At 37.4% G+C, this 12,821-nt stretch overlaps 1 protein-coding gene across 1 annotated transcript in view; it reads left to right on the forward strand.

The window, feature by feature from the left end:
- CNTN1 (contactin 1) overlaps positions 1–12,821 on the forward strand; it is a 239,818-nt gene that overhangs the window by 162,203 nt on the left and 64,794 nt on the right. The window contains exons 5-7 of the mRNA XM_061467767.1: positions 5,590–5,719; positions 8,369–8,541; positions 11,768–11,863. Of these exons, the coding sequence (XP_061323751.1) occupies positions 5,590–5,719; positions 8,369–8,541; positions 11,768–11,863 (399 nt within the window). The remainder of the gene's footprint in view (positions 1–5,589; positions 5,720–8,368; positions 8,542–11,767; positions 11,864–12,821) is intronic.

Here is a 12,821-nt window from a genome sequence, read left to right on the forward strand (position 1 = left end):
TATGAAGAGCAAGATGAGTGGCTGTGCTCAAATGCCCTTGGTGCAGTTTTCTCCTCAGTATTTCTTACTAATACATGGAAAGAACCAAGAGGCCAGTAAACTCAGATCTAATGTGAAATCTTTTATTAAAATTAGAAAGTTCAATAAAAAGGTCAGAGTGCTGAAGATATTTAGATATAAAAATTTAGATGTTAAAAAGAAAACTCTTTTAATGGTAATCATTGTTAGACATTGGAACAGATTTGCTAAAATAAATTATGAAGTTTTACTTACTGGAGGGGTTTTAGAATCAGTCAGAAAGACACTTTTGTGAGATGATTCGCTGTGGTAGATCTAGTAGGATCTACTAAGATTAGGTAGGGAGAATTACCAGGTAGTCAGTCACTCTTTTTTAGTGACTTTTACTAATAAGAAACTCAGCAGGTCATTTGTTGTACTTAGTCAATTAAATCAAAAGGAATTTAAATCAGAAGTGAAAAACTGGAAGGCACATTGCCCTGAATATTAGGAGTACAGGTCTTGGACAGGCTGGGACCTGGATATGAAGAGTCTAGATAATTAGCAATCTGACAAAAATGTGTTGTCACAATGGGGATAATGCCAAAACAAACGAAAAAAAAAGCAGTGGGTAAGGAATTTTCTGAACAACTAATAAAATCAGACAGATATTAAAAAAAAACACAGAGTGTTTGCTCAGAACAGGTTTTTTTTAAGCATTGCTTAGCTGGGCTCGATAGAAAGGAAGTTGGGAAGAGTGAAGAAGCTGAGGTCTGCTTGTGTATGTTTGTGTGCAGGTGAGCCCTGTTCACCCTTTCCTAGATAGTGAATTCATAGAATTTCCTTCACTTTTCCCCTAAGACTGTCCACATTTCTGCCGAAAAATTATACCCGTGTGATGATGTCTACATTGGACAGTATTTTCCTGGCACCACGTGAATTTTCCTTTTTCTCTGTTTCAGTTCTTGTGCTTCCCTGACCAGTTGAATCCAAAGCAGTTTTCTAGTTAATGCCATCTCCTTTCTGTAGACATACCTATTTCTTTTTGTCATGATAATGTCAAAGCACCCCAAGATCACTTTGCCATTCCCACAAGATAGCCATAGACCTAGCATCTGCATCCTTTCTTTTTCGTAGTATCCCAAGCTTCATCCTGGGATGTTCTTGCCACATATTTTCTTCTGATCCTCAAAGCCCAAACTGACCAAGTGACAATACTCTCCCCACCCTTACTCAACTTTCTTCCTGTCTGCAGTGAGCCAATATAAAGGACATGTAAGGAGATCTCCTAATATCATGAACTAAATGAATCATTTTCCTAAATGTGTTTTTAATGAAGACCTGGAAGCTAATCTGGAAGGTTATAGAGTTAATGTAGGGTATTTTTAATTACAATAACTGCTTTTGATTTTGACAAATCAGTCCCTTCCCTTCTTCCTGCCAATGTTATGGTGACTTATAACCAAGGCAGCTATGTTCAAGTCATTCAGTTTTTAAAAATCAAATCAGAATTTGTCTGCTATGTTGTTAAATGTATGACAGATTTGTAGCTGGTATGAGCAATTTAGTATCAGTGTAGTTGGAACAATACATAGAATTAACAAATTTATACAGAATTATATTATGGAAATAAATACTGAACTAAAGATATATGCTCTCTAACAACAACAGGCAGTGATTAGGCTTTTGGAAATAAGATATGAGAAGTGGACCTGGATGGTGGCTATGTTGAAAAGTTCTGCATTACCTTTATAGATAAATATAATTTCCTTATCAAAGAGGAGAAGGATGTGATAGGGAGAACCAGGAGCAGGGTGCATAGAGGATGCAAGGCCATTTGAATGGGCAAATAGTTTGGACGTGGAAGGACATGAGGTGAAGGAAGATCTGCAGATGATTGATACAAGGATGACTGGCTACTGATTTGTTTTTAATTGCAGGGGGTGGGGGATTAAAACATAAGTAATACAACAGGACCGTATATGGGCTGGAAAACCTCTTTGTCTCTGTGTTCTGCATTAGTGTGTACCATGCAAAATTAAGTAGTTTGAAAGCTAGTTAGTTTTCTAAAAAGATGTTTATATAGAAAATTTCACATTTCCTGAATTAAATACATACAGAATCAAGATGCACTGATTAAGCCTTTTTGTCGTGCCTTCCTTTTTCCTCTTCTGCTGGAGTTTGTTGAGATGACTTGAAAAGAACTGCCTCAGGTGGTTTCTGGTTGTTATTTTCAGACATCCTTTTGGTTTCTTTTCTTTGACTGTGTTGGGTATTTTATATTATGATCTCTCACAAGCTTGTGCAGGGACATAAAGGTGCATTAATATAATTTTGTAGCTCATCTGTAAGTAGTAGTAAGGCTTTCAGATATAGGTCTTACTTAGGAAGTAGCTCTTCCAGATGGTTCAGTTAAAAAGACAACATTTTTCCACACAAAAGGTGGAAGCCTATAGCCCTGCCTCTATTCCACCCTTTGCACTGGCACAGCTCTTCATCAGTGAAAAAATTAACTTCACTAAACTGACAGAAAAGTAACCCAGACAAATAGAATTGAATAAATTTCCACTCTCTTTATCTTTATCAGATACCTAAGAAGTCAGACAAGCAAGAGAGGTGTTGCAGGAATGTCTGGAGGGAAAATGACACTGCCCATCTGGAAAGTGTTGCCTGGAGAAGGGATGACAGGACCAGCTTCCAGCAGTAGTGGTTCTTATACAGGATCCATGATCTTGTCAGCTGTGTAGAGATTTTCTTAACCTTTGTGAAGGCTTCCTAGTACATTTTGACACTGACAAGAAGTCTGAGCCTTGTTGGCAGAATTTACTGAAGAGTGCCTGGAATACTCAGAATTAGATGAGAGCCTTTACTCCAATTCAAAACATAAATCACAAGACAGGTACACAGAAAATAGGTCAGTAACAGTATTTGAAAGATCAGGTAGTCCATCCTTTTGCATAAAGCATGACCAGAACAGATGAAACGTGCTTTTCTTCTCAACCTTAGTTTACCTAATCCGTTCATTTTCTTCTTTCTTGTCCAACTTATTTCTCCCCTTTTTCTTGTTGGCACAAATGCGATAAGCTGATCTTTTTCCTTGTATTCTTAGTCTGCCCTTCTCTGTCTCTAATCTTCCTCACATAGACATGGTACTTCACTTAAAGTGTGAACTTTCTTGCTGAGCCTTTCAAAAACTCTTTCTCCTCACGTTTCTCCTCCTTACCGTTTCATATCACTGGTCCACACTCACATCTGAGAATGAAAGATTTATCAGTTGCCACACCTGACATTCAGTCTGTGTATCTTTTTCTGCTCTGCCAGGCATCTGAAACCAGATTCATAATAGATTGCAGCAGAAGTGCCATTCTAAAGCGTATTTGATAGGTGTGAGAAACAGACATTCACTCAGTATAATTCATAGTGCTGGCAGCATTAAAGATTTATGCCATTAAACGCCTAAGTGGTCTATAATATCATTTGAGTCCTAAGGTGGAAGAGTCAGCTGTACAGGGTACAGTTATTTGCTGCAAGGGGCCGTTGTCATTCTGTATTCATACTTGAAACTTGCACAGAAAGTGCTATCAGGTTTGTGGCTCAGTCATTCCAGGCTTCAAGCAAATATGTGATTCTTGCCTTTTCAGGCTGAAGGCACTTCTTTTGCTCTAGCGATATGTAGATTTTTACATCATATTGTACTTTAATGCATGAAAAAAAGACCATTTTTCAAAACCTCTTCCTTTCTTTCTAGTGACCTTATTTGCTTCTTTGAAAGACTTCTCATTACATGTGTTAGCTCTTTAAAATGAAGTTGCCTGACCATACATGTAGCAGCATAACAGTGTCTTCTTGACCTGCTCCTGCCCTCAAGGCATAAGGTGATTTTTTTCCACAAACTTGAACTGGAAAGGGAACTCACCTTTTATCTGTAATCAGTCTTCTGCTGGTGCTGTAATCCAGTGTCTGTCTACGAATACGGAATTAAGGAACAATAAAAATGATAGCTGTGGAAAGATTTTTCCTGTATATATGATATTTTAACATTGACAATTTGCATTCTTTATTTATGTAGGTATATCCTTTCTTCTCTTTTAGGCTTTCTAAAAACTGTTTAATTTAGAGTTGTTTTATAACCAAAGGCAAGACTTTTAACAGAATAGTACTAAATCATAATTAGGTTTAAGGACATGAATATGTTGCATTGCCTTGATCTGTGAAGGTTTTTGAAATGTAGTATTAGAAGACACGTACTGGATTTTATAGGCAGCACAGGTACTATTGTGAAATGTTAGGATTTTTCTGTCCTTAACTGTTGCTTTGGGAAATTTTTAAGATGAAATGATTCAGTCATCTGTGAAGAGACTGGGAAAATTGTTTGGTTTGGTTTTTGTCTCCTTGTATTATAAGGTCATTTTCCAGACTTCTGGCATCTCTAGGATTTGGAGCAAGGCTCTGAACTTGACTGGAAAGTGAACCTGGTAGCAGTCATGTACTAGTTTGTTTTTCCCATGAGTTTGCTTACAAGCGTCCATACTGTTGGTTCAGTCTCAGTAGAGATCTGTGAGAATTAGACAGCTGTGTTGTCCGAAAATTTTACCTCCTCACTGTGCCATTCTATGCCTGGAATGTACATTTGCCATTTTCACAGGAAAAAAACCCAGTTACATCCTGGGTTTACTGAGCAGAATTTTCCCAGAACATTCCACTATTGCTCCTAGTCTTGCTTTTACAGATGCCAGAGAGCAATCTTGCATGTTTGGGGGAGATCATACAGTGGTTTGGGTTGGAAAGGAACTTAAAGATCATCTAATTCCAGCCCCAGCAAATAAAGGAGAAGGGAATGCAGCAGGGACAGCCAGAGCCCAAGACCTTTACAGCAGCATCAGCAAATGGAGGGTAAAGATGAAAAAAAAAATAGTTTGTTGACAAAACTATTTGACATTTATTCACCTTTAAGTGCTTGAATTTAAAAACTTAAATTATTTTCAATGTGGGATTTTTTTTTTTTTTATTTTATTTTGGAGGGGAGAAAGTTAACATATACATATATCTGAGCTTGAAAGGAAAGATAGAAGTATGTTCTTGACACAATGTAATCCTCAGCTTTGATCTCCAACATAAGGGGTTTTGTCTGGTGCAGTAAAGAGGCTGAATATGTAAAAAACACTGGATCTGATTAGGATATAAATAAGGAACACCTACTATTTGGATAGTTGTTCTGAAACTGGACCTGTCTGATAAGTATTTGTTGGCCTCTGAAGTAAGTTGGTCTTACTGCATTTCTAAAGGGCATAACTTCATAATTATCTCAACCACATTTGGCATAATGATAATTAAATAATAGTAGAGAAGACATGGGAATATAGTTTGAGTTACTCTAGTTCTCAGAAGGAAGGTATGAACCAGGAGTCAATGAAGGAAGGCCAGCACTTCTGTTATCCTTACTGCTCTGGTTTTCTTGATGCATATAGAGCTTGATTTGGGGGTACTCAATATTTAGTCTTCGCATTTTGAATGTGAAAAGTGTGATGTAATTTCATCTTAAGGTTGACTACTAACTAAAAAGTGATTAATTTCAAACTACCAATTTTTCAGAGGAAGGAAACAAAGGCTATGGACCTGTTTTTGAGGAGCAACCCATTGATACCATCTATCCAGAAGAATCTTCAGATGGACAAGTTTCAATGAACTGCAGAGCTCGAGCAATTCCTTTTCCCACTTACAGGTAACCTCTCTTGTTTTGATTTTCAGGTCTTAGGTATTTTACTCAGTGAAGGTTTCAACTCTGAAATGATTGGCTGTCTTAACAGGTTACAAAAGGATTACAAAAGGATTACAAATATTACAAGATACAAAGTCTTCGAGGCAGGGAAAAATGGAGAGATTTACAATTTCTGAGTAAGAACCAACCTTGATTCAGTTTGCCCAAATGTCTAGTCAGCGTTGAAGACAGTACGTTCCTTTTGTGTTAGAAGTTTTCAGCTTTTGAAAGGAATACTGATCCATATGCAAGCAAAAAAAAAAATCTTTAAAAAATAATTAAGAGACCATGTTTCTAGGTAAGGATGATAGACATTTAAGTCCTTGCTCTTATTGATTCAGAACAGCTTTTTTTGTTGTAGCTTACCCTGAAAGAAGAATGACTGGCTGTTGAACCTGGATATTCTACATCCTATGTTGCTTTTGCATCTACTGCTGTACAGAGATGCTCAATAATGTGTCAGCTCTGCTACTGAAGACATTAAAAAAACTTTATTCTGGAAATACTTTTCAACTAGTTTAGTAGGGATTCAAACATGACCTCTTTCACAGTATTTGTGGTCATGTTAGTAGCAGAGCAATCCTGCTTTATTGTGTGACCTCTGGGTATCCATATGAGTTTGTCGGCCATTATCTGCTCTATTATGTACAGGAAGATATCCTTAAGATTGTCACTATTAAGACCATGACTAATTTACAACTAGTCAAGGGCAGAAGACTGTTGTCATCATAGTAAGGGGCAGATACAATGTCTTGCCAGTAAAAAAAGTTCAATTTAATTAAATTGTTCTCTGATCCTATGATCTGCATCCAGTACTCACTTAGGTGTTTTCCTAGATTCTGACTTCTAAGACAGAACAAGCAGTTGAGTCTGTTTGCCATTCTTTTAAATGTGTTTAAAATGTTCATTGCCTTTTTCTTTAAATATGCTTACCGATTGTCTGCATGTACAGACCCACCTGTGATTGAAGGATTTCAGGGGGAACTACAATACCCCTTTTAAATATGATCCCTGTCTCTAGTATATTTACAAGTTTTTCTACACTGCATTTTGCTGTTGCACTTGTTTGCTCTCCCTGTGCTTTGAGAGGACTGGAAATGCAGAGGTATCAGATTAGATACACATAGGTTCAATACCCTTCTGATACTCTTCCCCATGACTTCTAGTCTTTCCCGAGACTCCTCCACCCTGTCTGCAAGACTATGTAAACATGCCATCTTTAGAGTGATCATGGGCTCTACGTAAATTTTAGCATTCTTCGTATCTGTTATGGGCTCTGCAAAATCTGAGCTCTTCTTATTTTCTCACATTGTTATTTTGTCTCAATATATTTTACCTCAAATATATTATTTTCATTTCCCAGACTGCCAACAGCTCATGAGCCAAGATTTTCCTGTCTCAGAAGTAGATAAGTCCTTCCTGCCACATTCTCATTACAGCATAAGCTGTTCATTTGACAGTTATTCCTAGGTATTTCCTAACAGAGGATTTATTATTTGTAATGCAGACTTACAGTATGTCTCATAGGACTGAAGTGATGCCTCTAAAATCTTGTAAAACCCAAATGCTATTTATTGCACCTTGAAAATCCTGCAATTTCATTATTTATTTTTTGTCAATATCACTTTATTATTGTTTCTTTCCATCACAATTGCAATTTCAGTTTCCAGATGGGTGTTCTGTATATTTCAGTACATCTTTGATAAGGAAGGAAGACATAGGGCATGCATTCTCATTTTCAAACATTAATGCCTATCTTTACTTTGTGGCAAAAAAAAAAAAAAAATTTACACAGAAGTAAAATTATGATGTTTAAATGTTTAAGTTGCATCTTCCCGGCTCGTGCTCCGGAAACGTGCAGTTCCTTTCAGAGAAGGTTATGGGCTCCCCCTTGTGGACGCAGTAATAAATACAGAGCTATCGACGGTGGGTACTGGTTCTCACTCCATGTACTAAGTTCTTTTAAATCAGTAAGGGCCAGACCTAGGCGACCGAGTTTCCCTCCTAGTTCCTGAAGTGCAAGTTACAGAAACTCAGGGGGCTGTCTGTGGGGTTTTACAGTAGTTAAGGTGAGAGTGTCCAGCAATTTTCTGAGTGTAGGAAGTAGGTCTTGAATCAGGCATTCCACTGTTTCTGCACTGACTTCACTGGCCTGTTAGGCTGTATGAAACGTTTTCATCCCCCACAGCAAGTTTTCAAAAGGCTCTTAAAAATTTCACTACTCCATACTTTAAAGATGCAGAGGGAGTATTTTCTTAGCTAATTTGGCCTTAAATAACTATTTGATGATATGTTTGCAATCCAATACTTGATTACTATCAAGCTCGTTCACAGCCAACTCAAGCATCTTCTGCTGCATGGCCAACAATCAGGTTTTAACCTATCTCACATCTCTGAGAAGGCTAACGCAGTCTGAGACTGTTATATTTAAAAAGATCTATGGAGTTCAGATCTGTGGCTCTTGCTGAAGAAATACATAAAACATATACAGAAGCGTATTCATACCTTCCTGTATAGCTTATAATGATTCATGAGTTATTTTTCAAAACATATTTCTTACCAGGCTTGGGTTTTGGGGCCAAACCTTACATCTGGCTTTTCTTTTTTTAATAGGTGGAAACTCAACAACTGGGACATTGATTTAACAAAGGATCGCTACAGTATGGTGGGAGGCAGACTTGTTATCAATAATCCAGAGAAATCAAGGGATGCTGGAAAATATGTCTGTATAGTATCTAATATCTTTGGAACTGTCAGAAGCAGTGAAGCCACTCTGAGTTTTGGATGTAAGTTGATGTTTATGTCAAAGCATAGAAGCTGGATTGTCTTCTGCTAGCATATGCTATTGCTGTATTGCTCTGTAAAAATAATGTGTTGAATGGCTTAGTCTGCAGAGATCAACACATAATGAGTTTTGTAAGCATTTTATATTTTTTAGCATTCAGCTGGTACATCATCCTTTTCAATGCGTTATTGTTAAATTAATAATTGAAGAGACTTATGGAACCAGATCTTGAGATAATAATGTCCAGACTCTTTTTAGATACGGTAGGAGATGAGGAGAAATAGTCACAGAGGAAAGATGCAAGTGAGGGCATATGATGAGGAGGTGCTGCTGCAGTGCAAACACAACTGAGATGCCTGCAGGAGAAAGGCATGGCACTCGCTAGTAAGACATGCTCTCTGACTCCTAGGCTGCGATGAAGACCCTGCTAGGGGACATTTCTGTCAACTTCTGACAATCATGAACCAGTCTTGTGAACGCATGCATATGCACAGACCTGCACTGTCAACAAATGCATGCATTGGAAAAAACTGATGTACTACAAGAAGAGTAATATAAAATTTTGCTGACTGAGCACAGTGTTTGGGATTTTTATTTTATTTTGCCTTAAGATGCTTTTTTTCCTCAATGTATTTTTTCATCAGAGAACAAAAATAGGAATCCACAAAAAATTAATCCTCTCTTACCACTGACCGTTCACAAAGGCCTGTGTGCCTTTTAATGCTGAGAACATCTGAGAACACTGTCTTTAGTAGAGCTGGATCTTTTTAGCTCCAGTGCTTTAAAACCCATTAAAATATTTTTTAACTTTTACACACATCCTCCTGAAGGAAGGAATTTTATCCTGCAGGAGTATTTAGTGGCTTTTTGGTGTGTGCTGAGCAAAATCAGAGATGATTCACTGTTCTACTTGCTGGGAAGCAGTTTCAGAATAGTCAAACACAGCAACTTCACAGCAGAGAGGCTGCAAGAATGACAAGGAAGAGAAATTTGCATACTCTTTAGCTACTGCTTGTATGCTTATAGGAGTAGAGTGATTATGCTAATTCTTTCATTCTAGCTAAAAATTAATTTCTTCCAATTAAGGGTTCATGGAATCACACGTTATAATTACTGAGTAATAACTAAGTAGTGCTTATGCAAAGAAGATATTAAGACCCAGTCAGAAACAGAGCATTTCATAAGTGGGAAAAAGGTATACAGTTTCATCTCAATAATTGAAAGACTTTCCCGTGCCTGGTCTAGACTATTTTATTTCAGGACTAGCATAATGTTTTACATACACAAATTGCCTCTCTGTTCCCATGTCTATAAATATGTGGTGGCCGTCCTAAATATTTAGAAGTTATTCAAGAATACTATAAACAAAATGTCTACACTTTAAAATAGCTAAAATAACTTAAAAGCAATGATAGGTTTTCCTTTCATCAAACCCTACACCATGCATATGCAAAGCAGTATCAAATTAGAAACACATTTTTTGCTAATGATTGTAGTTTTTATTTTTTCCTATTTCTGGAAGAGATTTGAGACACTAATCTGTTCCAAAGAAAGCAAAATTGAATAACTGTGACAAGTATGTATGATGATCAGGAGATCTGAAACAAGAAAATGGATGTTTTAGGAAGAGATCAGTCAGTATTTTGAGGATACAAAGTAGTTGTGGAGTAAGGTCCATGCTGGCAAGTGGAACAGGAATATACTCAAACTACTGGAGATATATGAATAGAGGTATTCCAATTTTTGTGAAGAGCTTCCTTGACTTTGGGTACAAATCCTGTCTGGTCAAACAACTAATTCTTACTGAATCCATATGGTAAACTTGGTTTCTTTGTTATCAAAGATTAATATTCCACATTAATTGGGAGCTAGCTGTGGAGAGCTGAATACAGTCATTGCACTAAGGCACAAGGTAAATATAAATAAAATAATAATCAGAAGTCCTTAAAGAGTGCCTGCCATTTAGGCATTGATCCAGTCAGGATCCTGTCACTGTGTTATCTACTGGTCTGTTTGAGCAGAATAACCATTAATATTTCAGAAGACGGAAGAGGCGTCTTTCCCTGAACATAACTTTCCTAGAGTTCTTTTCATGCATTTGACAAAACTTAATGACATTTGCTTCTTAGATTCTTGTAGTCATTCAGGTCTGACAGTTATGGTTGGCTTTGGAGGAATCCTTCACCTGTACCATGTTTAGTAAATGTAGCAGCTGTTTCGAAGTTAAGAAATTAACTATTTTTAGATAATGCAGGCTGTCTACTGGATCCATCTAACAATACATTGTATTTTACAGTACTGAATAATCTCTGTTTCCTTCTTAATATCTTCTAGCATGCAGCTCTGTCCTGATTTTTTCTTGATTGTTTCTGGCTGGCTGCTGTTAGATTTAAGTTTTAGTTAGATTTCATATCCAGCACTGGCAATTTAGTAGGACTGGATAGCTGCCTACCATTGAAGAAAGCTGAAGTAATCTGAATGAAGTTAGCTTAAATGGTTTCTGCGGTAGAATATTGCATTCAGAGTCTGTGCATGTGGCTGTCACGCATATATTGTTTGCACCACCATAACATTTAAAGGATTCCATTTGTGATCTCTATAACCTTGCTGCACTTGGTGACATGGAGAAGCTTCACAAGAGAAGCTTCCCTGCCTCAAGATGCAGATAGTTTCATTTCAGATGGGATACATAAATGAGTGAAAAGAAGCACCAAATTGCCATTATTGACCCTGTTGCAACTGTTGTCTTATCACTGCAAATACCATTACTATTCTCCCACAGTCTGTGGGATGATGTGTAGCTCCATGAAGGAGTTATCAGGGAAGGCAGCCAGGCCATTTTAGAGAAGCCACTTTAAGTTACATTAAAGGACTAAACCTGCATTTTTTGAGAAACCAAATGAAAAATAACCTAAAATTCTTCTCCTTTCTCTTCTTGGGATTCCTTCTTCAAATGTAGCTCACTTGGCTACCCTTAGGGATATGTTCTGCACAAGGGTGTTTTTCTGGCATTTATGATTATGATGACTAAAATACTGTAAAAAATTCATTACACTTCATAATGACAAAGTTAAAATGAGAAAAACTGGTATTATGGGTCCACAGATATCTATCTACCATATATTGTTGTTTTTCTGTGTTAATGTCTACAGGGCTGAAAATAATAATAAAGAAAAATTCTTGTGTTAAACCCCCCCATTTTTCCTCCTGCATTCTTTTTAAAATAGACCTGGATCCCTTTCCACCTGAGGAACGCTATGAGGTTAAAGTGCGAGAAGGTGTTGGAGCAGTGCTTCTTTGTGAGCCTCCTTACCACTACCCAGGTAATTCAGCATAAAGTGCTTCATTTTCAACTGCTTAACAGTGGAAAAGAAATAAATATTTATTTTTGAAAGTTTCTTTTAATTTTACTTAAACAGTAACTTTCATGCAGCTTGAGAATCACTGTTCAGGTTTAGGTTTCCATTTTGTATATGCCTATAGTTGACTACATGTAAAGGATATTACTCAATTTGCAAATAGATTTTGATACCTAAATTACTCAGACTAATCTGGCTAATGGAGGGGAGGCTTGTTCTACCATTCAAAAGACCTGAGTAGATGGTGCTGTATCACTCTGTCATCCCAGACTTTCTGCTGGCCTTGAGCAAGGCCCAGTTTCATTCCACCTAATGAAATTACATCAATAGAAATGGCCATGGGCTCTTGTTAAAGTCATGGAACAGCAGTAGGCACCAGATGAGATTATTCATGCTCTAGAAGTGCCTTTTTCTCACCATTAGCTATTGAAGAGTTCTTTAGGGATTATGCCCATAAACTCAAGTATTTGCAGTTCCATTCGGAGGGCTGAATTCAGGTGTTAGCATCTCTTTTATCTTGTAAAATAGGATAATGTTTTATTTTTCATACTCTGTGTCTAAGTATTGCAAGGCATTAAAGAACTGAGATATATTGCTAGTTAAAATATTCTAAGGTTTTGTCTAAATTGCAAGGCTGGTGAGGGCTTCCCAGCTTCTCAGTTGTGTGAGCTAAAGACCCAGCTGCCCATCTCCTCCCACTCCACTCCAGTTCCTATGGGAAGGCTGTGCCCAAGGGGAGCTTCACACACTGTAACTGGGTGCTCAGTAATCTGCACTCATGGCAGCAGTACTCCTGTGTTCAGTGTAGACGGGTATTAGCTGGCTACTGAGACATGTATATTATATTCTCTCCCACATAGCTGCGTCTCCCAAAGGAAAGATCTATAAGCTAGACATCAGAGTGAAGTAATTTATATTCAGA

Source organism: Pezoporus flaviventris, unplaced genomic scaffold (assembly GCF_033815535.1).
Source record: "Pezoporus flaviventris isolate CSIRO_AGI_PZ_B2104156 unplaced genomic scaffold, CSIRO_AGI_Pfla_v1 ptg000045l, whole genome shotgun sequence".
NCBI classification, from domain to species: Eukaryota; Metazoa; Chordata; class Aves; order Psittaciformes; family Psittacidae; genus Pezoporus; species Pezoporus flaviventris.